The following is a 27,290-nucleotide window of genomic DNA, read 5'->3' as shown; positions in this document are numbered from 1 at the left end:
ATATATTACAATTAGGAATTCTTACGAAGATTAGGAAATTCTTAGTTCCTCTGTAAATATGTAACTCTATATCTAGGACAATATAACTTTAAACATACTGTCACACTGTTGTGGTTAATAAACTCCTGCTTTTCATATGATATATATATCAGTTCAAACTGTAGCCACTACATCAGCTACCCTAAGTATGTTTTCCTGTAGTTTTCCTCATTCTTACCAGGTGAATATTAGGGCACAAACACTACCTCCCACACCCCTACTGATGCTACCCTTTTTTTCAGCACTATATAACCTCAACAGTTCATACAACATCATAAAAACAAAATAAGCAACCATTATTATTATTATTACCATCGTGTCTACTACCACTACTACAGTAATGGGTCCATTAATTCAGTATTTGGTGTCTCAAAATTTGAAAGTAACTGAAATCTGTAAATCTTAAATTGCTGATTTTATTTATTTAAATTGCAGGCAGGTCTTACTTAAAGTATGCTCCATGATTCTCCATCTGATAGACACTTACAGATGACACCTCAGTTGAGTTTTTCATCATTTTCACTACCAATATTATCAATATCAACAATTAAGTCAACTGTTTTACCCACAAAAAAAACTTTGGATATAAGGACACAAAATACAGAAAATCCCAGAATTCAGAAGCATTACTTTCCAAACTTGTTGTGCCACTACTCTTTAAATTTAATTCATTTCATGACACTTTTTTTATCTCAACATAATTTGTGAGTATACAGTACTGACTGTGCATAATGAAATGGAATGGATATGGTTGGGTATGCTCATGATCTGTTTTAAGTATTATTCAGTATTCACTGGAAAGACTGAGGAAAATCAATCACACAAAATACCAGACAAGATAGTTTGATTCTAGGCTGAGAACTAAACTTGGAACTGAAGCCCCCCCAAATAAAGTGCAGGAGTTCTAACCACTTGACAACTATTGTCACTGATACTTCCTCTTCACCATCTTCTTCCTTACATTGTATCCATATTTCTGGGTCGACTTTTGCACAGGAGTCTCAAACTGTCTCAATTTGTCCATTCTTACATGTCATCTATGTTCCTCCAGTCTTCTTTACATATTTCTTCACTTATTCTATCCATCATGTTCATGGTCTGCCCCTGGGTCTTTTTCCATTCATCTTCATTTCCAGTAATTGTTACTAATACTACAAAACAGTATTTGGTGTTCTATTCTATGAATTAATCATTAATAATGTATTGTGACAACACTTACCTGTAATGATTAGTCATTACAAGGAAGCAGTTCACATGGTATGACCTCCAGACGTGACCCACATGGTAATCCACCACCACTACTGGAAGTAGCCACACTCCTTGTTCTCTGCCGCATGGCATTCATCCCGCATGTGTGGGAACACAGAGACCAAGAAGACCATTCGGACAGAACACAGTCAATAGGCTGAACTGCAGGAAAATTTTAAAAATATATTGTAATATCATTATCACATGAAATTACTACCAGCTGTGCAGTAACCTGTAAGAAACATGACAGGTTCAAAGGGCTCACATAATATCCAGTTTAAATTACTGCTGACATATGCAACTCAAACAAGAACTTCTGGGAAGTATAACTAATACTTCCCTTCAAGTGCTTCATTTTGTACAGTGAAGTTGGGAATAACTATAAATTAATAATTACATAATTTAGCATCCCTTTCTTGAGCACAATTTCCACTGGCACAAAATCAGATTATATGAAATATGCCATATATAATCTACAAACTTCACTCTAATGCAGTGTTTTATTACTAACATATGAACAAATTATCAAGTTATTTTCTATCTCTACACAAAATTTCATAATCAAACCAAAATCAAAATATATAGTATGCAAAAAAGTTAACTCCATTAGAAATATTTATTTTTAAAACATTTGTACCACATGAAACATACATTAACTGGCACTTCTGTTACACTCATCTCAGAAGTTTGCACAGCCACCATATTGGTATTATCAGTGATAGGAAATTAAGAGCTACAACGGTAGGGTGGCCTATAGTGGCATGATATTCATAAACCATGAATTGGTTCAAAGGTTATTAGCATATGACAGAAACATCATATGACAATATGATAAGCCTGTCTGTAAAAAAAATGGAACATAGTCTCAAATGAGAGTTCAAAATGTGTAAATGTTTGAGTAAATGCATGCAGATAGAATCTGATTTGTACATCTATGCCACAAAGAACAATGTTTAAAAACATACATCATACATATGCATTCCTTTTACTGTTAAAAAGGGCAATGATCTTAAGTCTGTTGCTAGAAAAAGAAGTATAAAGCCTGCAAAATTGAAAGTTACAGACTGGAGTTTACTTGAAAGTGAATAAGTGTTCACGTTTTAGAGTTTATAATATATCACACACAAAAACAAAAATATGAGTGTGAGTCACAGGCACACAATGCAGGGAAGACGAGTAACCATATTAGAATGGATAATATGAAAAATTATTTTTGACAGTTCTGTTAGCAACATTGCTAAATACATGACATGACAGGCTTCAACATACAGGTATGCACATATATAGTACCTCTTTGAACTGGGTTAGCATCTCCCCATGTAGGATTCTCATCAATTAGACTTTCCAAATCTGTAAAAGCAATATTTCTTCATACATTTTCAATTTATTTAATAAAGTTTAAAAATCTGAAGTCCACTGTTAGGATATGCTACAGATAATTTTCTTATACTAATGTTTCAATTAAATCTAAGATGTATGTGTTGAGTGTGTCACACTGAAGTAGTTACAATTGTAACTCCATAGTGGATGAATCTGCAGCTCGCAGTGTGGCAGTCAGAATCAGTTTCTATGGATATAAAATGAATATACAGGGTGGGTGGGAAGTAAGTAGGCATTAAATAATCGCTATAGGTTTTGTAATATTAATGCAATCCTAATGAAAATAATGTGTACATATACGTCACGAAATAGGATTTCATAATTCGCGCATCGGTGGTGTGTAAAAATTATTTTCATTATCTTTGCATTGGAAATGTAGAGGTTATAACCATTTCTCAATGCCTACTTACTTCCCACCCACCCTGTCATTTGACATATGCATGCAGTTTGCAGTTCAAGTATTATATTTCTACGAGGACATTCTGCTTTTATACTAATTATATAAATCAAATCTGATGTTTCCATGAGGTGAGAGATTGATTAGTCAGTTCAGAATCCAAGTGAGAGATTAGGTTTCACACCTACATAAAACAAGATATAAAACTGACATTACATAATCAAATCTTCAGTTTCTTAGACAGGAAATAAAAAGATAAAATATTCAGAACTGAATGACAGGAAGTATTTCCCAAATTTATCTGTTCTTAATTTTATCATGAATCACAAGTAATTACTGCCATTCTCAAAAACTTTAACTTTGTCATGTTTTCAAAGAATTTACAAACATTTCTTATATTATGGATTTTCCTGCACTCTGGTGATGAGACATGAACATATGCTTGATTTTTCATTTATTTCTAGACCAGCCTCCTTCCTAGCATTTAAACGAGTTTCAGCATTCATTTAACCATTTTGTGCCACTTTCCTGAAATAATGCAATTTTAAGGTAAAAATATAAAAATTTACATTTTTCCTAATGTAATGTATCCTCTTCATAAAACTTCAAATGTTTAAAACTAGGTGGCAGCACTATGCAGACCAATAAAAAATAATTTTCATAGCTCAGTAAATTAAGTCAAATAACACAGCAAAAGGAGAAAACCATTTTTTAATGTAGAGTATGTCAAATGTCACATATGGTAATGGTTGTTTGTTCAACTTCAGTCAAATATCACAGCAATAGGGTTAATAGTACTTATGATTTCACCCATTAAATTGAACTAATTAACTAACTAGATGGTTTACGGAACCCAGAGGTTCATCACCGAACTAACCAAAGCCCTCCACCGGACCAAATTAAAATAAATACATAGTTAATATACTGAGTTATTAATACACACCACAATTCCGTTTGCATTTCTTCTTCCGCTTCAATTTCTTTGGACATGGCTTCCCACCATTTTTTGCTTGAACCTGGAACACACAAGCAATAGGAAGGTATAATGCTTTAGTCAGTTCAGAGATCCACAAACTAAACACATTAATTCTATATGGAATAAGAAGAATTGCCAGAGCAGTGGAAAGAATCTATTATTGCACCTATTTATAACTGTAACAAGTAATGAAAAATATCGCATTTATCAACTACATACAAACTGTTATTAAACATTCTTCTGTGAAGGTAAACTCCATACATACACAAAAATATTAGGAACCATCATTGTGGATTTGAGGATATTGTCAAAATCAATTAGCTACTGATAAGATATTTTCCATTTGTCAGATATGAAAGAAGAAATGGTAGTACAGTGGGACAGTACATACCATTTATAGATGTCAAGAAAGCCTATGATTTGGTTAGGATAGAAATATACAAGTTTATATTCTGATTTAATTTAATATTCCTATGGAATTATTTAAGCTGATTAAAATTTGTTTAAATGAATACTGTACTAAAATCTGTGTATGTAAACATCTGTTTGATGCCTATTCAGAATAGTCTGAAGCAAGAAGATAAATTTTTGCCATTGCTTTTCAACTTTAGTTTAGATTATGCCATTATGAAGATCCAAGAAAACCAGGAGGAACTGGAATTGAAAGAGACACATCAGCTTCTGGTCTGTGCTGATAACATAAATTTATTCAACAAAAACAAAAACCATAAATAAAATCACAGAAACTCTATTAACATCAGAATGCAGAAATAATCATAATGATAATGATTATTGAAAAATGTGGAGAAGTTAAAATCTATTGGAATGACAGCAGTAAATCAAATAGATTGAAATAATGAAAAAAATTATAAACAGTGCAAACTTATGGAGGGACAAAACAGTTACCTTGATTGTCCTAGTCTTGGTCTTGACTCCTCGGCCACAGGTGACACTGCAAGCAGACCATGGGGACCAGCGGGCGACAACACAATTTATAACTGTCACATCAGTTTCAGCATCTACAAGTTGAGTATGAGAGCTCATGTTGGGACCAAACAGGAAGTTTTCAGCATGCAATGCAGGAGATTCAGTAGTTATTATGGCTATATCCTCTTCTTCCCCTTCTGAAACAGTAATGACCAGTCATTCCACTGAAACATGTTCATGTTCTGTTACAGGTGTGCTGAGATCCTATGGCATAAATAAATATTACAAGTTCACAATGCAGAGTAACATGGAAGTCGATAGTTGACTAGGCCAATTACAACCACAGTTCTCTAAGACTGCACTTTTGATATGAAAAATAAACCCAGCACCAATCAATCAGCAGAAAAATTCCTAGTGTTTCCAAAGCTGTGCATACAGGTGTCTGTTATGTGTAGAGACATGAGGAGACTTGGAGAGTGAACTAAGTTTCTGAGCCCCATTTTAAGTACTGAAATCTTGTAAAAACATAAAAGACAAATAAGAAACAATATGCTGGATCCAAGCCTCACAAGATATTTCTGTAAAATCTTGTATGTACACATGTGCATATGTGTGTGGCGGTTGTGTACTCTAATGCAGTATAAATTTCCATTCATGTTTAGTAATGTTTTCTTACATTACATATAAGCACATACATGTCTGCCCTTTTCAAAATGTGTTCCTTGGTATTTTTGCACCTGTAGTGGTCTTGATGCTCATTTGATTGTAAACTCATAACTGAATTTTTATGTGTCAAACTTTTATTTGTTTAATACAAATACGAATGCAGAAAATAACTTTGAAACAATATATACAAAAACTTTAAATATGCATATAATGAATTTAGTACCACACTTCTGATCCAGTCTTCCATGTCCATGAAGACGATATGATATTACTCCAGACAAGGAGACACCATAATGATGCAAGCGGGCTGTTCTGTTTGCCTTCAGTTCCTCTTGAGGTGTAAGCATGCACAGATGATACAAATGCATTGCAACAACTCATAAATATAAACATTCCATGCTGAAGTCACTTACTAATGGCCAAACATTCTTTTTTACAGATTCAGAAAGACAATTTCCTAATTTGTACATATAAAGATTGTGTCTTTAATTAAGCAAGGATTCTGTTTCAGATGCATGTTATACAGTATGATGTACAATTGGAAGATGAATGATGAGTAGAGTAGGTATGGATTTGGGGGCATTTGACAAAGGGTTATTCAAGGTACTATCTGATTTGATCCAAGGTATCTCAGTCAGTGTAGGATCTGACAACAGATTAAATGACTGGGGTTCAATCCCCAGCAGAAGCAAAGAACATCTCTTCTAGCCTCTGCATCCAGACCAGATTTGGCACCCATCCAGCCTCCTATCCAATGGGTACTGATAGTCCCATCGCCACAGATAAAGTGTGGCCAGGGTGTGAAGCTGACCACTCACCACCCTCTAATATGAAGGTCACAAGCAAGTAGTAGTTTAACCTCCTGTCACATAAAGTGCATCCATGGTGTGTATAAGAGGCAGCTTTGCTTTGCTTTCAGGACAGAGAACGATTCAACCACACAACGCTGGGTTTCAAGTCTTTAACTGTTACTGCTATGATAATTGACAGTCAATATAACTTAGCCTAGATGAGGCATTACCATATCACCAAACATCAAACAGAAGGACTCATTTATGTGTCACAGTCATGTCACTTACAGCCCCATTCCTGCATATACCTTTGTATTGTTGGCATATTCTCTCACATTCCTCCTGACTTTCAAATCTGTTCCTGTTACCACGGCATCCCGAGTATGAGAACTGCAGGCAGGCTTCCGCCTGCGAGTCAAAGTACCAGCGACTGTTATTTCCAGTGCACAAACCCTCATCTTTTGCCATCTGGCATATCTCTGCAAACAAACATGTCTAAATCACTTCCAAATATCAGGTATGGATGGTACCTATGACTATGCTAAAAGCAGCAACAGCTGACAAGGAGTAGCATATGAGCTTGGGTGTAGGATGTGGGACTAACACTGTCCAACTACAAAAGCTATCATGCTATAAAATGGCACAAATGGCCTTTTGCACAACTTCTCTTCATGTTTTAATTACCTGATGATTATCTCATGCAGTACCATTAAGGGGCATGATTATAATGCACTGAATCAGATTCAATCAAATAAACATTTTAACAAAGAATGCTGAGATATATGCAAGCAGAAGACAACTATCTTTGTATTCACCACCATGAGAACCTCAAATCCTACTATATGTGAGGAGTTTGATCACTCACCCCTTGCCATTGATGGTGTAATCTCACAGGAGGGAAACTCCCCATCACATTCAACCTCATCTTTAATTTGTACATCTGCACAGTCCTTCATACTGAGAGGGCCATTATGACCTTCTTCCATGTATTCATACATCGTCCTTGTTTCCTCGTTGTATACAACTCGCAAGCGTGTTCGTATACGTTTCCCCTTGCCACAAGTAGCACTGCAGGGGCTCCATACAGACCACTCTGTTAATGGGCAATTTGGCTTTTCTGTCTACAATAAAAAACATTTCAACTATACTTAAAACTATCAATAGCATGGTCAAGTGATTTGCATAACAAAACAGGAGTCCAAATTCAAACTTATGTATACACTGCCATTAATTTCAATTTAACTGGTACTAAATAAACCAGCACATTAGACAAGATCTGAAAGTATAAATTCTACAAACAATTTTGTAAAATTAAGGATAAAGTTATATGGACATTTGTTATGCATGGACAATGGCAGGATTCCTCTGACAGTTTAAAAAATGATGATGCTGTATAAATAGCTACTTGGGAGATGGACAACGTAGAAATGCCAAGTAAAGGAAAATGAACAGAAGAGAATAGGAAAAGACATACATATATACAAGAAGAACAAAACAATGAAAGAGAATGAAAAATGCTTTTTTAAAGGGCAGCCCATATAGGTAAAACATCAACAGATGATGATAAAAGTAACAGTGGCCTACTGTGTTTTCATTCCCAGTGCACTAGCTATATTCATTTGTGATTATTATAACCAAACATTTATTGCTTTAAAAACTTCCTTAAAAAATTATAACCACCTACTACAGAAGTATAAATCAGGTCCAATTTTCTTTGCAGAGATTACACTTCCTACTGGTAGATGATGGAACATTATTATACTATCACACAAGTAACTCACTCTAAGCCTTATGCTTGAAAATTTCACCAGCCAAAAAGTACAGTGACCCCTATATGATATAATTATATTTTTATCATAACATATTTTTTTTAATTTTTAATTGGTAAAAATTATCATATAATATATATTAAATAATATTACATTACAACAATTACTGAAAAATTTTCAGTAATTGTTATAATTTAGATTTACTGAATCAACTAGTTCATCTGAATAGTTTTTATAAATTTAAAAACACACTGTTTCATCTCTAATTAAACAATGCTCTATCTCATTCCCTGTATTTTCTGTATGAATTAGTATTAATATTACCTGTAATTCATACATGATGTATTAATGCACTGATATATTTGCCATTAAGAAATGTTGAATAATTAGTCTATTATTACACTTGCTTCCATTGTGAGTATTCTTGGCAACACAGAATTGAAGTGAAATTGTGCATTGTCAGCGAGACACAGTGAGAGAAATATCTGAATCTTCCATCCCAATGCACACTTACAAAAAGAATGCCTCAAAACAGAATAGTGTCTGCAATAAATCAGCAACAAGGCAAATGACACATCCAAAATATAAAATTATATATTCAAAAAATATTTATACTCCACTGTAAATACAAACTATCTTAAACATTTTCTTCCATTTTGAAGATATGCCAGATAATATACCAAATTATATCATTACTAACCTTACTAGTCTCTGCAAAATCTCCACATGTCTCTCCCTCCACTCCATAACATACAACATTCTGTTCAAGACGTGGTGATTTAGGATGTGAAGAGCAGCGTTTGTACGCTTCACGCTGCTCATATTTACGAGATCTCGTGCGCACACCTCTTCCACAGGTGACTGAACAGCTTGACCATGAATTCCATTCTGTCGGAATACAAATGGAGTCCAGTGGTGCATCTGTCAGTGCATCATCAGCCCGGAAACTGAAATATAACACACAAGTACTGTAATTTCTCCACAGCACTCCAACTTTTCAGTGGTAGTCCTTCAGACAAATGTTGGCATAGGGTTAATACATTCCCTGTTGCCATGACTGACCAAAGGAGGTGATGTATCTTTAGAGGTTTACGTGCGATGTAATGTACCAGACTGTAATTTTCTTCAAAGAAACCTTCAAAATATCACAGGAAGCACAAGTGTGTCAAAGTCATAGACAAATGTCAGCTCACATCCCATGCCTGTTGATGTGCACGTACATCATCAATTTATAAGGGTTTAGAACACCACATAATTACATACAAATACAAAATTACTTTACACTTTTAAAAAACAAGAAATTCAGTACAACTAAAGTTCTCATTCATTAATGAAGTTGTATTATGTGTTGTGTTACAAAAACAAAGTACCTTCAAATTTCATCGAAAAATTTAGCCACAGTGAAAAACATTGTCTTCATGTTGAAATAATCCAAAAATTTGTTCCATACAAATCAAGTGTTTCCTGGATACAGGGTACAATATTAGTCTAAACAGAATATTTTCTTCCTCCATTTACATATTGTACTTTGAAGAATTTCCACAAAGTGTTCCCTTTTCCATTTGCTTTGCACTTGATCAGCAAGTGATTTCTTACATTGAGTGACTTGGGTTTCATTTTTATAGTAGAGTAAAAAGACAACAGATGCCAAATAACAGAAAGTCTGAAATCATAATACAGTTGTCTTTCCCAGTGTATAAACAATACACTTCTTGTAGAACAGTACTTTCAATTTCAAATTCACTTTTGCTTTCTGTGACACTAGAACTGCTGAATTTATTTGTATTAGTACCACCCAAAATGTTTCCTAATAAATCAAAAATTGCATCAGGCTTGTAAGCTTCAGCAGCACATTAGTCTTGGTTATGAAAGACCTGGAGCTGAGTTATAAGAATTATCAGTTTTATCTGTCATTATTTCTAGACTTATGAGAGTTATGAGGTAGAATCAAATTTGCTCACATATAACTTTAATCCAATCTGATTAGTAATGTACCAAGAAGAAACTAACCACAGTGCGAAACAGTCCACGCAGGCAAAGCTACTGAGACTGAAATCACACATGTGCATCACTGGCACTCATACTAGGAGCTGCATGATGTATGTGTGTGTCAAGTGGAAGTGAACATGTTAAAACAGAAAATGACTTCTTCCTTTCATATTCCTTTAGATTCATCATTCACAAATCATAACATGTTAACATAGTTGAAAAATTTATGTTAAATAAATCAAAAATAAGGCATTCAATCTGTGATGTATAATCTTTTAAATATAGTCAATGTACCATACACTGCATCACATACAACTGGGCAAGTAAAATCTGCATACATACCTACATGTCTCATGTGCACCATGACAGGGATACTTAGCTGTTAATTTTATATTACAGGATCTTATCTGGGCCTTAGTAGTGTCCATGTAAGATCTCTGTTTATACTTTACACCCTTACCACATGAAACAGAGCACGCACTCCATGGACCCCATTCGTTCACTTCACAGTCTGTGGGCAAATCAATATTAACTGTTTTGTAGACTTGGCTATTTCATTATAGGTTATAACAATAAGATAAAACACAATTCAATGTGACAAATAATTTCAAATTAACTCAGGCCTAAAAAAAATAAATTATATGAATAACTTAAAGGAATAGTGGTCTCCAGTGAATGAAGAGGTATAAGAGAAAAGCAAAGACAGAACACAAATCTCATTATTGTTATGAATTAGTGTGGTTCTTAATACAAATATGCATGAAAGTGTTATGGAAGCATATCATGTCTGCAGCAGGAACAATGGCAGAAACTTTAACATGAACCATGTTCTGGGCATAATAAAAACTAATATATTAATATATTAATAGTTTTAGTTACACATATTTATCTAATATGTATAAATGATATTCCCTTTCTTAGTGATTGGCTGTTAGCATACTGCTTGGTCTTTCTGTGTATAAAAACAATTATGTAAAATCAAATTTAATATTTAAAAATAAATGCCTCAAATCTATCAAACAAATTCTGTAGACATCTTCTGTCATGCAAGTTGTTATTTCATTGTTCATCCTGTGATGCTTCACAGTTATAAAGTGATTAACACAAACACAAATGGGGGACATGCCACAACCATCGAACCATGCCTGTGTGTTACCCGTTCTAACAGTCAGGTGAGAACACAATAGTATTAGGACTAAATACTGAAAATGATGTACCTCCAGATACTGTGTGTTCATCCAATACAGAATCATCATCAGAAGTACCCCCAGAAGTGTCATCTGAACAGCTCTTTTCATAAAGCCGTTGACGAGTGAGGTACAAACGAGCCAGAGGCTTCATCTCCTCACCATAAAATGGAGATTTTGGGTCATTTGGATAGGTGGACGTGATGTTTCGAATTGTCTCACGTGGCTTTGTAGGCATATCTGGTGACTGAAAGTAATAACTAATTGTTAGTATATGAAAAGATTTGGAGCAAGGAATTTTTTGTTCATAACTGAACAAGCATCAGAATCAAACTGAACTTCTCCCACATCTGAATGAAGATCTAGGACAGCAACTAGCTACAGCATGAATAATACCTTTACTTCCTAGTTTGGAGTACAAGAATTTCTTGTCTGTTCTAAATATTCCAACTATTCTTTTGACTATCTCTTGTAACCATAAAGCTGAGACCTTCTCGAGAATATAATAGAAACTAAACTAGTCAAGGAATTCAGCACTGAAGCTGAAAGCAGTATGTTCCCCTGAAATGTTGCAATCAACCTAAAAGTCCATATAGCAGTATTACCAGAAAATTAATTTTGACTAGTTCTTAATGTGTATCTGCAATAAATGCATTTAATAAAAATATTGTAGGTATGTTAAATGTACTCACAATGTATGCGATTCCACTGTCTGTGCCTGCATCATAAGGGTACAGATTCAGAACTTTGTGTTCCACCCAGCTGCAGTTCCGCAGGCACAGTTCCAGGCGGGACACTCCAACTATCCAATCTGGTGATGGATCTGCATAAAAGAATTTAGTTAGTAACATTATAAAGTTATATTACATTAATAATAGCTTTCTGTAGATACAAAAACCTTTTTATTATTACTATTATTAGAATTAGAATTAATACCTAACTAACCAATTAAGGGTGACTTCCTCAAATATCTGATAGTTCCTAATGTGGTCAAAATGTACCCGTTTTTATAAAACTCATATTATTCACAGTGGTCACAAAAGCCCACTATTTGAACCTATTTTTTTAAAGATATATTTAATTATTTTCTTCCATCTATACCTATATTTCCCAGGTGGTCTCTTCTTTTGAGCATTTTATAATCTCTTATTTATCCTGTGCATACAACTTGGCCACTTAGCTCCTCTTCCTTGATCTGATCACCCTAATAATATTTGGTGAAGAGTACAACCAGCATTAAGCAATTTTTATCAGACTCTTATTACTAGAATGTGGAAGAAAATATCAAACATTCTCATCATTTTGTTCTCAGACACCTTCGGTCTATGTTCTTCCCTTAGAATAACAGTCTAAATTTAAGAAAAATATAATGTAAAACTGTCATTTTCAAATTTCATTTTTTAGGCTTTTAAATCATACTTCAGAAGACAAAATATTTTTAAGTGAAGAATGCGAGCATTTCCCAGTTTTAATCGCTGTTAATTTAGACAATGTTAGGTTTGTTGTATTCACCTATCTTTGACACGATGGACATGAGATGGTGCTTCCTGTCCACTCGGAACACTGCAAATGTTTTGCGAGTCACGTTGGGGTAGCTAATACCTCGCGCTTTTATTATTGTCCGTATATGTTCACTCTAGAAAAAGAGAAGTTTCATTTAATCAGTTCCATTAAATGATCTCTGTAGGCACAATCCACTGTAATTATTAAGATGGCTGTCTTCTGAGTTGTTGCACCATGTAGTCTTGTAGACATTACAGAGATGCTTGCTACCTCCATCATCAGGATGATGAGTAAATTTCTACCAGACTATATGGCACATCAACCCAGTATACAGCCATCTTAAAACTTGCTGCCATGAGAAACTGAAATCTCACTAATCAACATTAATGTACCTCCTCAAAAATTTGGTTAATAAAATGAAATACAGTGAATTTTCCCCTATGCCTAAGCACCAAATTATACATTTGTATTGGAAGAATGGAGGTAAACCTCCATATATCCTAAACGTTAGCACTAGATGGACATGAGTGATCACTTTCATGGCCAGACCACTTCACATCCAGGAAAATAATCCTAGGTACCAAATCTACAAAACACTGGGTTCACTCCAGAACCTGTCTGATCATTACTATCATTAACAATGATGCTCATTTCTTTCATTTTCTTATAAAGTATTCTTATTAATTAACCTACTAACTAATTGTATGAAACAAGAGTCCTTTTTAAGAACTTGACAATCTCTCACCTAGTCATTTCCCACCTTTTGTGAAATTCAAAGGTTCAATACCAAGTTTACATGAACTTGTAACATGATCCCATCCTGAGTCAGTTGAATCCTATTCTGATTCATGACAAACCGTTTTAATATTATCCTCTCCTATGCCCTTAATTAAAAGCACAGGAATGTTTTCACGATGTGAGGCTTAATTAAACACAAGGACAATTGTACCTTCACAAACTCCTTAAAATAAACAGTACAGACACATACAAAACACATACAAATCTTATTTTTTAAACTCACCTGAGCTTTTAATTCACTTTCGAGCATACGAGTGGCGCCTCTCTCTGCTACCTGGCGCAAACCTTCTGAAGCAAAGCTACCATAATCCCAGAACCAATAATCAGCAGAATGAGAAGCTCCAATTACATCACTGAATCTTGTCAGCAACCCGCCTGTTGGGAAATCTTTTGGATGGGTGTGCCTTGACCACAAACCCTCAAAAGTCACCTAAATGTAATCAACAGTCACATGCTGATGCCATAAAATGTGGTGATGACTAATGAGTGTATATATCACAAGTAAAATATGAAATTCAGGCAGTCTATATAATATGTAGGTAGTCCACTCATGAAATGCCTGATTATTTCAGGTAAAGGACAAATATAAAATCTTTTAATAATTTTATTTTAATTTCCCAAGTAATGTGTTACCTTCCTTCACCAACACTATTTTTTTCTCTTGTATAACACAACAATAATTATTATAAACTGATTAATTCATTACACTTCTAGAACAAGCAGTTACAATAAGAGAAAATATGTAAGTGCATTTCACCTGTAAAGTATTTGGTGTGACAAATACAGAACCTGAGCTGATGGTCGCTACAAAGAAGGTGCAAAATTCTTGAAACCACTTATCATCCTAACCAACCTTTATTATCTTAATAATATTAAAACACAAACTATACCACTATATGTGTACTTCCTTTACTGATGTCAGGCCTAGTTGATTTTCTGCAGTAAGGTACAGTTACATCATATCCACTGTAATTTTGGTAAGTTGCAGAACTGACAGCCAACAGCAGGCCAGAATTTTGTTAGTACCTATCCACCATACATTTACATTAAATCCACAGCCATCATGAATAGAGTATGGTATACGTACAAAGAGCTTTAAATGAGAGGACAAACCTATTTCCAGCAAACATTCCAATTTGGTAATAATAAATTTATTTTTATTGCGTGTAACAGTACAAGACAGTCACATTGGACATTATACACTGTTTGACGTATTTGATACGTACGACATTTTTGGAAACTGATTCAACTTATACCTTCAGGTATTTGGTTGTCTTTATACTGGCATTATATTCAGTACAGTCACAAAGTCGTTTCAAACCATGAATCCTGTGACATTATGCCAACCATTCAACAACGAGGTCTGATTCCACCTGCAGACACTTGTGTTATAAAGTTGGTTAAGCGTTTAATGTTTGTTACCTCATACTTGGCTTCATCACAAGCACAGCAAGGATTCACAACTTCAGGTTGATTATCGTCATTATCTTCAACAGCTTCACAAAGCAAGCGACTCAGTGGACCATCATCCATGTACCAAAAATCACTATTTTCCACAACAGTTGCCCTGTATCAGGGAATAAAGACAAATACAAATAACTACATAAGATTTCCATAATAGGGATTGAAGACATGAAATTCGTTCTAAGACAGATTTCCTCACCACAAGTGATGGCAACAGCATCACTTGCAGTGCACTAAAATAAAACTGTGGGTAGATATGATAAGTATGCTCAATCTGCTTTTGGGAGCTCACACCACGCAGAAATTAGTTTGTTGCCAAAATTTTGAGGACCATACTGCTTCTATCATCAGGCCTCAAGTAATTTATTTTCACGTTACTTTTTACACTTCATTATGTTTTATTTGTTTATATTATTTTAATATGCAGTAAATTTCACAGAATGGTGATGGCGTTATAACCGTGGTCCACTCCTGGTCAAAAATTAATTTGTATTGACAAAGTCTGCCACAAACAGTAAATATTTACATTTGTGCATGCAAGGTTCTGTGTCACTCAATTCTTCCATACTTCTAACACATCAGTGACACAGTATTTTCTTTCAGGCTGATGAGAACGTCATGTAATGACTGTGTTACTGTAGATAAATGAAGACAGATTAATTCCAAAGACAGACAGTATTTTACATCACTGCTGTGAACAAGATAATGAATCCTTGGATTCCATAAACAGCGACAAATTTCTTTACTAACAGTGTTCATCATTTTCTAAAGACTCTGCTCCATGGAGTTTATTACTGATATTTTACACTCCCAGCACCAAATCCCACTTAAATTGGCTGAGTAGTTTCAAAGGTGAAACATGGACTCATACATGCAGGCAGATCAACCGTGAACATCCCCATCATTACTTTAGGTGAACCCTTTGTTTGTATTATGTGAAATTTATATAATAGTATGAATTGTACTTTATAATATGTAAAGTAAAGTTTGTCCTGTTACGTGCTGTACAGGTGCTTGGGGTGAGTGGAGGTATAGCTCCTCTCTTTCTTGACCTCGGCACTAGATGGGGGTGAGTGGTCGGCATCACGGCCAGGCCGGCTTTACTCCCGGGAAAGGACCCATTGTAGAGGAGGCTGGGTGGGCCCCAGAAAAGAACTCTGCCCCCCATCGGGGATCGAACCCCAGCCGTCCAGCCTGTAGCTAGTCACTATACTGACTGAGCTATCCAGGCTCATACTTTATAATATATATTGTATTATTATTATGACCCCTTCCACATCTTATTGTCATCTGACTATCTTATGGATCCATGGAATTTAATAAAATATGTATGTATACTGCATTAGTGCAAATAATGTTCAAGAGACCCCTAGATAGGTGTCCTTTACACCTAAAAGTGAGCAATGAACATCTTTTGGACTCATCCATTTCCGTCATTCACATCTTTCCTTGGAGGCAGTAAACACGCATGACCAGGGGTCATCGTTCTACAACAATTTAAACCATAGTTGCACAACAATGTTCTTGGACTATATTAGTTCAATGACAGGGCATTTGGCCCAACAATGGGAGCCGATGTTGGAAGACATTTTTGCACAACACATCTCGGATCGCATTACTGCAACAATGAGGTATGGATATTGTTGGAACACACTTTCTCAACAGTAACCTTGGATGCCAGTGCAACAATGGCCTACAGGACAGTCTTTACATGAACCTTTACATCAGATCAGTACCCTCTGTAATCACAAAACGAATAGATTACCTGAATGCAACACAGCCACTGCCCTTGGGAGGGGCAGTCCACAGCACCTGAACGTCAGACTTGGGTATTGAAGACGTCTGTATTACAGCGTTGGGACATCGGTCGCTGAATTTAGTTGAGGTGTCGCCAAACAAGTTAAAAACGCCCACGTTTCGGGTGTTGTAGTCGTTCACAGGGACCACCATACCCCTCAGAGGGCCATCTACCCAGGGTTCCACCACCAACATAAAACCTGTGAACTTCTGAGGGGATTGCAGGATTCGTTCACCTTTCAGATTGACTGTAAAGAATTGCAAAAAAGTTTATTTTTCTGTTTTCGGTATCAGAAATCGTTTGAGAAAACATCTGCTGTAGTTAACCAAATTATTTCTTTTAACTAACAAATAACTAGATATGTAGATGGCTATCTAACAAAGAAACAGACCGTTTACATCAAAAGAATCTATTATGTAAAAGAATGACTGGGGACCATTTGAAAAACGGGGTACTTGAGGTCTTCTGGGTCGTGTTCTGAAAACAGAAGCAGTACATACCACCTCTAAGACTACGGTGTCACAATCCGGAAGACAAATGAACAACCACTACCGTAAAAACGTCAAAACTCGCATGTTTTAGGTTACATTTAATGTACTTTTTAAATTTTAAATTTTAAATTTAGTTTGTTCACATGCTGAAAGTCACGTATAACAACAGGAGTTGCAGAGACTCGAAACCTGTTAACCAATAAACGAGACACACAAACTACAACGGGAACACCGTGGGGGCGCGGATGGGAGGGGGCGGAGGTGATAGGAATTTAGCGAAGATTAACAAAACTTTTCTTCCCATCCATTGATCTGAAACACGCTAAAGTGAACGAATTGTAATTTTGAAGAGAGAAAAGGAACGTTTACTTCGTGAAGAGAGGCTTCATACATACTTCAGACAAATTAACGTAACTTACAGACCTGGTTAAAAACATCAGTGTCCTATTTTCTGTTTGCGAACTGATTGATTCGTAAGATATAGAAGGCAGAGTAAGTTGATGACTTTCTTGATTTGTATTCGGAACGCACACAGTTCGACTTTTGACAGGGCTGCCGGCAAATTTTGATTGAGGGAAAACCGACGCTTCAGTGGTTGCGACCCCAATTCCACCCCCGCACCCCCCCGCAGTTATGTTATTTCACCGCTTGACTTATGTTTCGTGAGACATGACGTTCTCCTAGCGGGGGAAATATGAGACTTAAAAGGTGGACATTTTACTCCATGGTTGAAAGAAACAAAGTGAGAGATGGAGAAGCGATCAAACAACAATTGTATCACTGTCCCTAAAGGGAAATACCGGCAGAGTACATTAAAACAGGCCACGACGGCTTCTTCGAAAGTCTTCTGCATCCAACATTCACAATCATCTTGCCATTCCCCGATGACGTAACATAACCTTCGCAGCTAAAACAGCGTTATGAAAGAAAACAAGAAACAAACATTCAAATGCCCTGCTTCGATTCTGGACTACAGGTTTTTACAAAAAAATATCTGATTTCTTGGTAAAATACTTTGACTAGATTAATTACGTGAGGTAACAGGTGAAGCTGTCGCTGTGCGTAAGCGATAAACGCGTACAGGGGCATGGAGATAAAGCTCCACTCATTCTAAATCTCGACACGAGATGAAGGTGAGATATCGGCTTCAAGCTCTGGCCGCTATACCCTTCAGACAGAGAGCGCCGTGAAGGCATGTTGCGGACTAGTGCTAAAGAGCGGTCCCTTCCTGATATCGGCTCCAGATGGAAGTGACTTGCCAATTTCACACTTCGGCGGCTTTGCCCTGGGGAGAGAGCCATCGTTACGCATTGGATGAGTGGGCCCAGAGCCGGTCAGGGCGTCGTGACGAGAAGGGAAACCCCCTTTTCCTGACGAGGAATCTCATTACTAGTTATTTGCGTGCGTAATTTTCGTCGGTTGACAGGAAGCGACCGGCTCTCGGTATGCAGAGGATCTGACGACCCCGTGCTGCTGTCAGTCGGACAGTTATTACGCTAATGGCGAATTAATTAGTTGGTTCGGCGCTACAGCAAGACAAACCGAAGTTGGAATGGTTCCCCCCCCCCATTATTGTTACTTCGCATTTTGGTTTTACGTTTCGTGAGCCATATGCCATGGACTGAGAGAAGAGGATGATGAGATAAAAGAAGGAGGGAAAGAGATTAGAGGAAGGACAGAACCAACGAAACCAGAAGCAGAGAGAAACAAAATCGAAGGAAAAGATGGTCATTGTGAAAGAATTGTGAGGCAGTCGTCGTGGTCTATTTTAACACAGAGTCCAAGTTATATATCTTCAGGTAGAGCCCAACGTGGACTGAATCCGACCCCAATGGACCGCGGTTCAAACCTGATGTTCAAATCCCGCCTAAGACACGAATATTTTGTACTTCATAAGCGTTTTAACTCCTCGTTCACAGTCAAATTTCCCAAAATTTTAGGTTCGTTTAGTCGTCTTAAGACTGGCGGGCGCCAGATTCGGTCTGGAAATTATAGCACAGAAAAAGATCCTTGCTCATGACGGGAACTGACGAGCCACGGCCGTTCAGACCACAATCATGACACCCACTGGAAAGGAAAATCACTGCCCCTGTGGGAACTCGAAACTGTATCAAGACGCTTGACTGAGCCACGAAAGGATAATGTTTTCGTTACGGATATTAGGATGAACGGCATATTGTATTGACAGCGGGTGGTTTTTTCCCAGGGAATTTCTTATGGTGAGATGAGAGAAAGGGACCGTCAAGTGTGGCTGGCGTCCTGACTAATGTGTGAAATGTATCCAACTGTTTCCTCTCTTTATCTGTTTCGATGTATCTCTGAAGATTCCATGCCTTTCGCGTTGAAAAATTACAAAGTAAAATTGCGAACCGTACTAGCAGTTAAGGGGCATTTATAACATTAGTGAAAATGTACACGGTGCTTATTAAACCAATCAAATGTAGGTCGCCATAGAGGTCCTACGTTTGATTCTTCCGAAATTCTTCAAATAAAAGGAAACTGTAACACGTGTGGGGGCGTAATATACGTCTCTGTAACAAAAGCTGCCTCATATGGACCGGACAAAAGACTGTGAACTGCAGAATGTCCTTTTCAGAAGCCAACTTAGCTAGTCAGGAAATTCCACGCTTTTTACGAAACGAAAATATTAATTTCCGTGTTCACGAAAGAACCCGTCAGCGGTTCCCGTCCTGGGACAGACGTGTCCTCTCCACACCTTCACATCATACGCGTTCTATAAGAATCTTTGTAATACCGCGTTTACAGAAGTAAACGGCGTTTCGTGACCTTGCAATAACATTACTAATACAATACCCAGCTTTAAACAAATTCTGACTTAATTAAATACTCATTTAGTTTTGTAAACAGTGGCGTACCGCCGGGGATTCTCATCCGAGATGCAAATGGCTCACATACTGAATCTGAGTAACAACGTTACCAAAACTTTATGAGATTAATAAAATCAATAACAGTATCATGTATAACAACCTTTTTGAGTTAGCGACCCAGATATAATGTATCACAATGTACAGGAGAGTCTGTTTGTACCAATCCACTTACAAAACGCCACCATTAATTTTCGTACAATCCGTGCTATCCCCCATCTACTTCTAGGTCTCACGAGTTAACTTTTCCTTCAGGTTTGTCGACTAAAATGTTGCGTTCTGATTCTAACCGGTTCTAAATAAAAACAATAACATCGTATTATCATCCCGCAGCTCTTAAGCCTGCGTGCTGGTTTACACTTACATTTCGGATGTCATTTAGAAGAAATTTTCAGATAATACGAGGCTCGTCCACAAAGTAAGTTTCCCTGGGGTCGTTTACAGAAACAAAACACAATTTCATGGAAATATTTATTGCAACAGATACAGCAAGTGTCCAGCTATTTTTCAACACATTTGCCACCGGAATTGAGACATTTGTCATTCCGTGGGACCAACTTTTGAATACCTGTGTCGTAGAAGTCTGCCGCCTGGGATTGGAACCACTGTGTGACAACCATCTCCGCCTCTCTGTCATTCTCAAAACGCTGACGCTGACCGGACAGGAATTTCTTGAGGTGTAGGAAAAGATGGAAATCACTGGGAGCGAGGTCCGGGCTGTAGGGTGAATGATTAAACACCTCCCAGCTGAACTCCTGCAGGAGACTTGCTGTCCGTCGAGCCGTGTGCGGCCTAGCGTTATCACTGACCGCACTTCACAGTCGGCGGGAGCTGGAATAAGAACCTCCATCTTCAACAGCTGCAACGATGCTACTGTGAGAACGCGGGAAGTGCCGTTAGTGCATGCGCCATGCTACGTCATTGCTCTATCACGTACGCACAGTCGCTTCGCGCAATATAAGGTTTGCTAGCTGTGGGACGAGTGGGAAACTTACTTTGTGGACGCACCTCGTATATTAGATATTTAAAAACAACAGCGCTTGATGGGCATTTTCTTGGCAGTGGGAGATCCCGATAAATCTCTACCAAATAGCCGGTGAAGAGGGGATAAGCCCCTTATCAATGTGATAAAAGGCCATTCTGCAGTTGCGTAAGTGAAATAAAGCCATGGATCAGACACGGCGGGGGGAGGGGTCAGTCGCCTCGTTTCTACCAGGTCAGCGCAGACTGAGAAAGCGGTCTGCCTTGTCATTTTGACTCAGTAACTCTAGTGGTAACTGATTGCAGGAAAAAGAAAATGTAATGTAATTTGTGATGCGGCAGTGTTAGAGTGCCAGCCGCGAAATATTGCACCAAAAGGAATATTCACATGTGGAAGAGGGAGAAAAGATCGATATGGAAAGGGGAGTGAAGCACAAAATTTTACTCATAAATAAAAGATTATGTTTCAATGACAGTAGCTGTAAAAACAGTGAGTTAAAGTGCTCTCATCCTCATGGTAACATTTTCCCAGGGATCTTGGGACCATCACAGAACTTTCGAAGTTTGAGGGGAAGAGACTGCCGCCGGGGTTAATCAGCGGTTAGGTTAGGTCACGTCTTGGAAAACTGGAATTACGCGGAGTGATTATTCGACGATATACCTGGAGGGAACAGCGCAGACTGCGGGTGTTCGGGCTGAGTGCTGACAAGAAGATTTGGGATCTAAGAGAGAGGAACTAATGTCAATGAAGATTATTACACAATGAATAACTTCATCGTATGATTTGAGGTTTTCACAGCGGTGAGTATGAAGATTTCTGTCTTCTGGGTTGTTGCGCTGTGTAGTCTGGTCGATGTTAACCAACGTTTCAGAGGTCATACTGCCTCCATCATCAGGGCGATGAGTATGAAGATTTCTGTCTTCTGGGTTGTTGCGATGTGTAGTCTGGTTCATCGCCCTGATGATGGAGGCAGTATGACCTCTGAAACGTTGGTAAACATCGACCAGACTACACAGCGCAACAACCCAGAAGACAGAAATCTTCATACTCATCGCCCTGATGATAGAGGCAGTATGACCTCTGAAACGTTGGTTAACATCGACCAGACTACACGGCGCAACAACCCAGAAGACAGAAATCTTCAAGAACTTCATCGTTTACATTGAATCACATATTGTTAGGGCGATCACACCAATGAGAATTCGATGGGCGGGACGTGTAGAATGCATAGAAGAACCAGAGAACTCCAAGGGAAGGCAACACTTGGGATACCGAAATGTAATATTAAAAAAGCAACTAACTCGAGATAGGATTTGATGTTAGACTTTTGTGAATACTGTAATGAGCATCTGAATTCCATTAAAATCTGAAATTTCTTAACCAGTTAGGAGACTATCACTTTTTACAAGAAACAGTCCAGAACCATGCACTTATTGCAGGAAATGCCATTACCAGAAATACAGGTTTTGTTAGTATTCAATTTATGAATTCGATGTTTCTATGACATGGTATAACGAATGCATTGGAGTCGACTTTCTAGCCACCAAACAACTCAAACTAACGAGAATTACAGACATCGAATTTGATGAAAGTCGCAAAATAAATCTGCATGAAACACACAAGCAAATCGGTAACAGAAATCCTCGAATTTTCTTGTAACTCCTTGAGATTTTCTTCATCAATTATTTACAAAGCGTAAGAGCGGGATAACGGCTCTAGAACAGATGAAATAAAAGCAAATTCTCGGAGCACAAGAAGCACTGAGGTAACTCCCAGATTCCTCATTTAGACGAATGTGTGAGGCAGGCTAGGTCAATATTATATTATATCATCACCTTAAACTGGCACAAGCCGTTATCGTGCGATCTTTGTACGAAGTGCATAGCGAAAATGCGTTATGGGCTGTCATGTCTGTCCGTCTCTGTCTGTCAATCTGTACAGTAGATTCGACTCGAGAACCAGTGGACGGATTTCAATTAAAAATTTTGTGGAGTTTGTGCTATCCTGCACGAATTTTTGAATATCCTAAGAGCGATGATATAAAATTACAGATAAGGAAAAGTCGTGAAGTAGACACTGAGGTGCTGCGAACTGGCGGCCGAAGTGGAAACTGTCAAACATGGCGCATATAATGCCTCTAAATGCTCGTTGCAAAGAACGTGTGCATTCAGACACGGAATACACTTTCCGAGCTTATTACAAACGAAGCTCAGGCCACCGAGTCATGGTGGTAAATCATTACATACCCGGGGGGGGGGGGGGTTCCCCATGCTAATAGCAAAATACAGACATTCAATCTGATACTTAAAGAAAATAAAAGTGTCATATCTTTCCCTATTTTCTGTTCTGTTAAAGAAAAGTATTTTATAGTTCTAACATGTGGACTTATTTGTAACAGTATGCCTAAGTTAGTGGCATTTGTAATAAACTGCAAAAAGTTGTCAAATTACTGCCCGCGAGTCTGTTAGAAAGGGTGTATGTAATCCCCCGTCTCGAAAAGGTTTAGAACCGCTAAGTTATTCTGTATCTGGTGTGCATAAAATGCCACTCCCTAAAGAGGAGGAATACAAGCTAGCTAATTCAGTGCCAAACTTTAAACTCCGAGCTGTAATGAGATTTGACGTTGCCACGGCGATGAAGATGTCGGAGTTGGTCTTCTGGGTGGTAACGCCGTGTAGACTTATAGGTGGATACCAACGTTTCGAATAAACATACTGCCGACATCTTCAGGGCTGTCATAGTTCATTAGTTGTCATCAATTAGAAAGATAAATATAGACTTTCCGTTGCCGTCATGTTGATATTTGAGATTGGCGCCTTTACAAAGGTTCCACATTCTTTCAATCTATCATAACTCAAATTTGAGGGGGGTACAAACTTGGAGTACCAAAGTCCATAACTATCCCCCGCCCCAGCGGCAAGACGTCTGTGTTTCTTCAAAATATATCACATGTCTCAAAAGTTATTAAGATAGAACTTAAAGATTTCTGTCTTCATACTCACCGCTGCGAAAACCTCAAATCTTACAAGATAGAACTTGTATGCCTTTAATCCACTTTTGTTTAAAATATCAAATAGACCAAAACTATAAGAATGCCTTTACATAAAACTGCACTGCACATGCGTTTGATTGCTCTGTGGCAAACATAAGGACAATTTACATTTGTATCGTCCCTTTAATTCGCAATAAATGTTCGTACGTAAACAAAAAATTGATTTTTAAATTAAAACTTCACCCCTCCCCTCTAGCTTCGATAATTTACAGAAATACCGCAAATTGAATAACATTTTTTTCGCCAGGAAACGTTTGTTGAATTAAATATTCTAGTCGAATACACAAACAGCGCGTAGCAGTGGCTACAATGGCGGCTTTGTGTGAGCAAAATGAAAATCACACGATTACATGGATTCTGTCGTGTGTTCTGTAAGGCCTGTAGTGTGTACGGACATTGTCAATGAGGCAAATTCAAGTTACAAACACAGTTATTAATTATTCTGTTAATATCTGAATGTGCTGCCATGACGACCTGAATTCTAATAGGTCTGCATATTTTTAATAAGACTACTACAAGAGAATTTCAGTAGTTATCAAAGTAATACAAAAAGTAGCTTCGTTATTTAAGAATTAAGTAAAAGAGCTTCATTTTAGCAGAGTAATAAAACAGTTTCAATATTTAACATCTTAGTTTAAACAACTTAAATATTTAACAGGAAAATAAACTCCAGTATTTAAGAAGGAAAGTAGTGTCTTGTATAGCTAACAGCTTACTCTGATAACAGACTAATAATGAAAGAACCTCAGTGCTCTAAAGGATAATATTAAAATAGTTTACTACCAAATAACGCAAAAACAGAATGCCTGTTACTGACTTCGATAATCAACCAATCAAAATAAATAAGCAACTGTAAATGAAATCACTTAACGAAACCTATAAGAATGAGCAATAAATACTTCCAAAACAATTTTTCGATACAAATCTAAGGGACAGAGCCATCATAAAAGCCGTTTAAAATATGATGTGATCGAAACATATTTAAACACAATCTCCCCCCCACCCCACAAAATAATTCTCGTCAGAGTATTCTCTCTCGTTCACCCTCATCCATTTCTTGCCTACCCTCAGAAGTCTGGTAAATATCTCGCTATCGATTATCGACTTCTCAAAGTCACAAGTATGGTCTAGCACGACATATCTTGATTGTGGCACGTCAACTGCTCTTGAGAGAGAACCAGTGAACGTAATTTCGCCCACCTACACAATTATTTCGCCTCAAATAAATCGACGGATTTGGATTAAATTGTGTATGTAGGTCTAGTTATGCTAAACTGGTCGTTCATATTTAATGCACCACGCCGTGAGGCCATATGGGGAATGGAGGTACAACTCCACATATTAATCTCAGCACTAGATGCAATCGAGTGATCAGCTTCAGACATCGGCTGCTTTATCTTAGAAATGGAGACCCCCAGTACACATTCGATAGGAAATTGAGTGAACCCCAGGACCGGTCTGGACCTGCCAATAATTCAAGAAGATTGATTAATGGTCAAACAACCATTATGCCACATCTAGTATTAAGTAAATGACATCACCTAACAGACCTACCAGAAAAATGAGTCATACTCCTAAATTCGTAATTCGTTCGATAAAAACTTCGTAACGTAAAAATTCGTAAATCGAAAATTAAATTCTCATTAATTTCAATGTAAAAAATTGTAACTGGTTCCCGATTCCAATAAAAATCAACACATATGTTATATGTCATAAAAATAAGAACAGTATAACTTTTAATCACAGTTATTGTCTATTTAACTAAAGAACTAATGAAGTGTTAAATAAAATGTTCACATTGTACGGGAGTTAATGTAGTTAGAGAATAAACATCAGAAGTTGCTATATTCCTCCGCGTTCGCTACGAAGCGGACACTCAGCCCTCTGACGAGGGTTGGTTCTTCGTTGTAGCGAAAATAATGTTCGTAAATTGAAAAAGAGATACAAATTTACATGGTCCTCTGTAGGGAAAATTCCTAAATCGAGTGATAGGTGTCTGCATTAAGAAAAGTCGAACTTCCAAGTTTTGACTTTGATTTTGTTAATGATTTTGCTATAGCGAATAACGCCTGTAACTGAATGGATTTGAAATCCAGTAACCAAGCGTTGTACCAATCCAATAGTTTCGTAAATCACAGTCAGCCAGTCAGTCGTGTGTATTTAAGGACTACACGAGCATTATCAGAAAATATCCGACACATCGACCACGATGTTTCAAAGCGAACAAAGACTGTCACGGACAGCATAGAACCCTGTTAATTAACTGAACGTTTTTTCCAAACCATAAATATATAACCGCTTAACTCCTGCACAGAGCAGTTATGTAGCCAAGACTCGACGTCATGCCTCGATGAACAAAATGTCTTCAATAAACAACGAATATATTTTGCCCCGACTCGGACAATTTGTAGCAGATTGGGAGGAGAAGGAGGGCAAGCACAGTTTCGTAAAATTGTAAATTGCAAAGCTAACCACACTAAAGATATGACACTGCATAAAAATTATTTTTATTTTACGTCGTTGTATGTAGGCTTATTAACTAACTACATACGTGTCGGATTCGAATGTGTTTACACAATAAATCTACAAATCTGTAACCGAATTTCAAATGAGAGCGTCTGATAAGAAATAATCCAGATTCTTCAGCAGTCAAGGTCGATCTGCTGGCTTAGTTTGCAGCGCAGTGTCACACGCACTGACCCTGGTGAAGCATCAAACTTTAATGTTCAGATTAATCTCTTTCGGATTGCCCGAATGTGTTTAAAATATAGGAGTCATTCATCTACTGAAGACGTCTGTCTTTCTGGGTTGTTGCGCCGTGTAGTCTGGTAGAAGTTTACCGACGTTTCTGGGGAACTTGCTGCCTCCACCGTCAGGGCCCTGATAATGGAGGCAGTAACGTCAGTAAAATTCTGCACTACCAGACTACACGGCGCAACAACCCAGAA

The 27,290-nt window shown here is 37.4% G+C and overlaps 1 protein-coding gene across 15 annotated transcripts in view; it reads right to left on the bottom strand.

The window, feature by feature from the left end:
• The window catches only part of LOC110829062 (spondin-1), a 50,659-nt gene that overhangs the window by 6,294 nt on the left and 17,075 nt on the right, over nt 1-27,290 (bottom strand). For 10 of the 15 annotated variants that reach the window (XM_087350863.1, XM_022062371.2, XM_022062370.2 and 7 more), the window contains 15 exons: nt 16,900-17,179; nt 15,093-15,237; nt 13,894-14,100; nt 12,882-13,005; nt 12,062-12,192; nt 11,400-11,616; nt 10,525-10,693; nt 8,894-9,140; nt 7,290-7,545; nt 6,733-6,903; nt 5,857-5,964; nt 4,947-5,164; nt 4,008-4,080; nt 2,578-2,637; nt 1,259-1,449 (listed from right to left, as the gene is read on the bottom strand). In XM_087350863.1, the coding sequence (XP_087206989.1) occupies nt 1,268-1,449; nt 2,578-2,637; nt 4,008-4,080; nt 4,947-5,164; nt 5,857-5,964; nt 6,733-6,903; nt 7,290-7,545; nt 8,894-9,140; nt 10,525-10,693; nt 11,400-11,616; nt 12,062-12,192; nt 12,882-13,005; nt 13,894-14,100; nt 15,093-15,237; nt 16,900-17,179 (2,588 nt within the window). In that variant the 3' untranslated portion in view covers nt 1,259-1,267. The other 5 variants (XM_022062377.2, XM_087350864.1, XM_022062378.2 and 2 more) reach the window with 5 other exon arrangements.

This window comes from Zootermopsis nevadensis, unplaced genomic scaffold (assembly GCF_977971745.1).
Source record: "Zootermopsis nevadensis isolate Lab colony 2312 unplaced genomic scaffold, Znev_1.0 Znev_ptg000017l, whole genome shotgun sequence".
Classification (NCBI taxonomy): Eukaryota; Metazoa; Arthropoda; class Insecta; order Blattodea; family Termopsidae; genus Zootermopsis; species Zootermopsis nevadensis.
The sequence above is the reverse complement of the archived record's forward strand: the minus strand, read 5'-3'. Positions and strand labels throughout refer to the sequence as shown.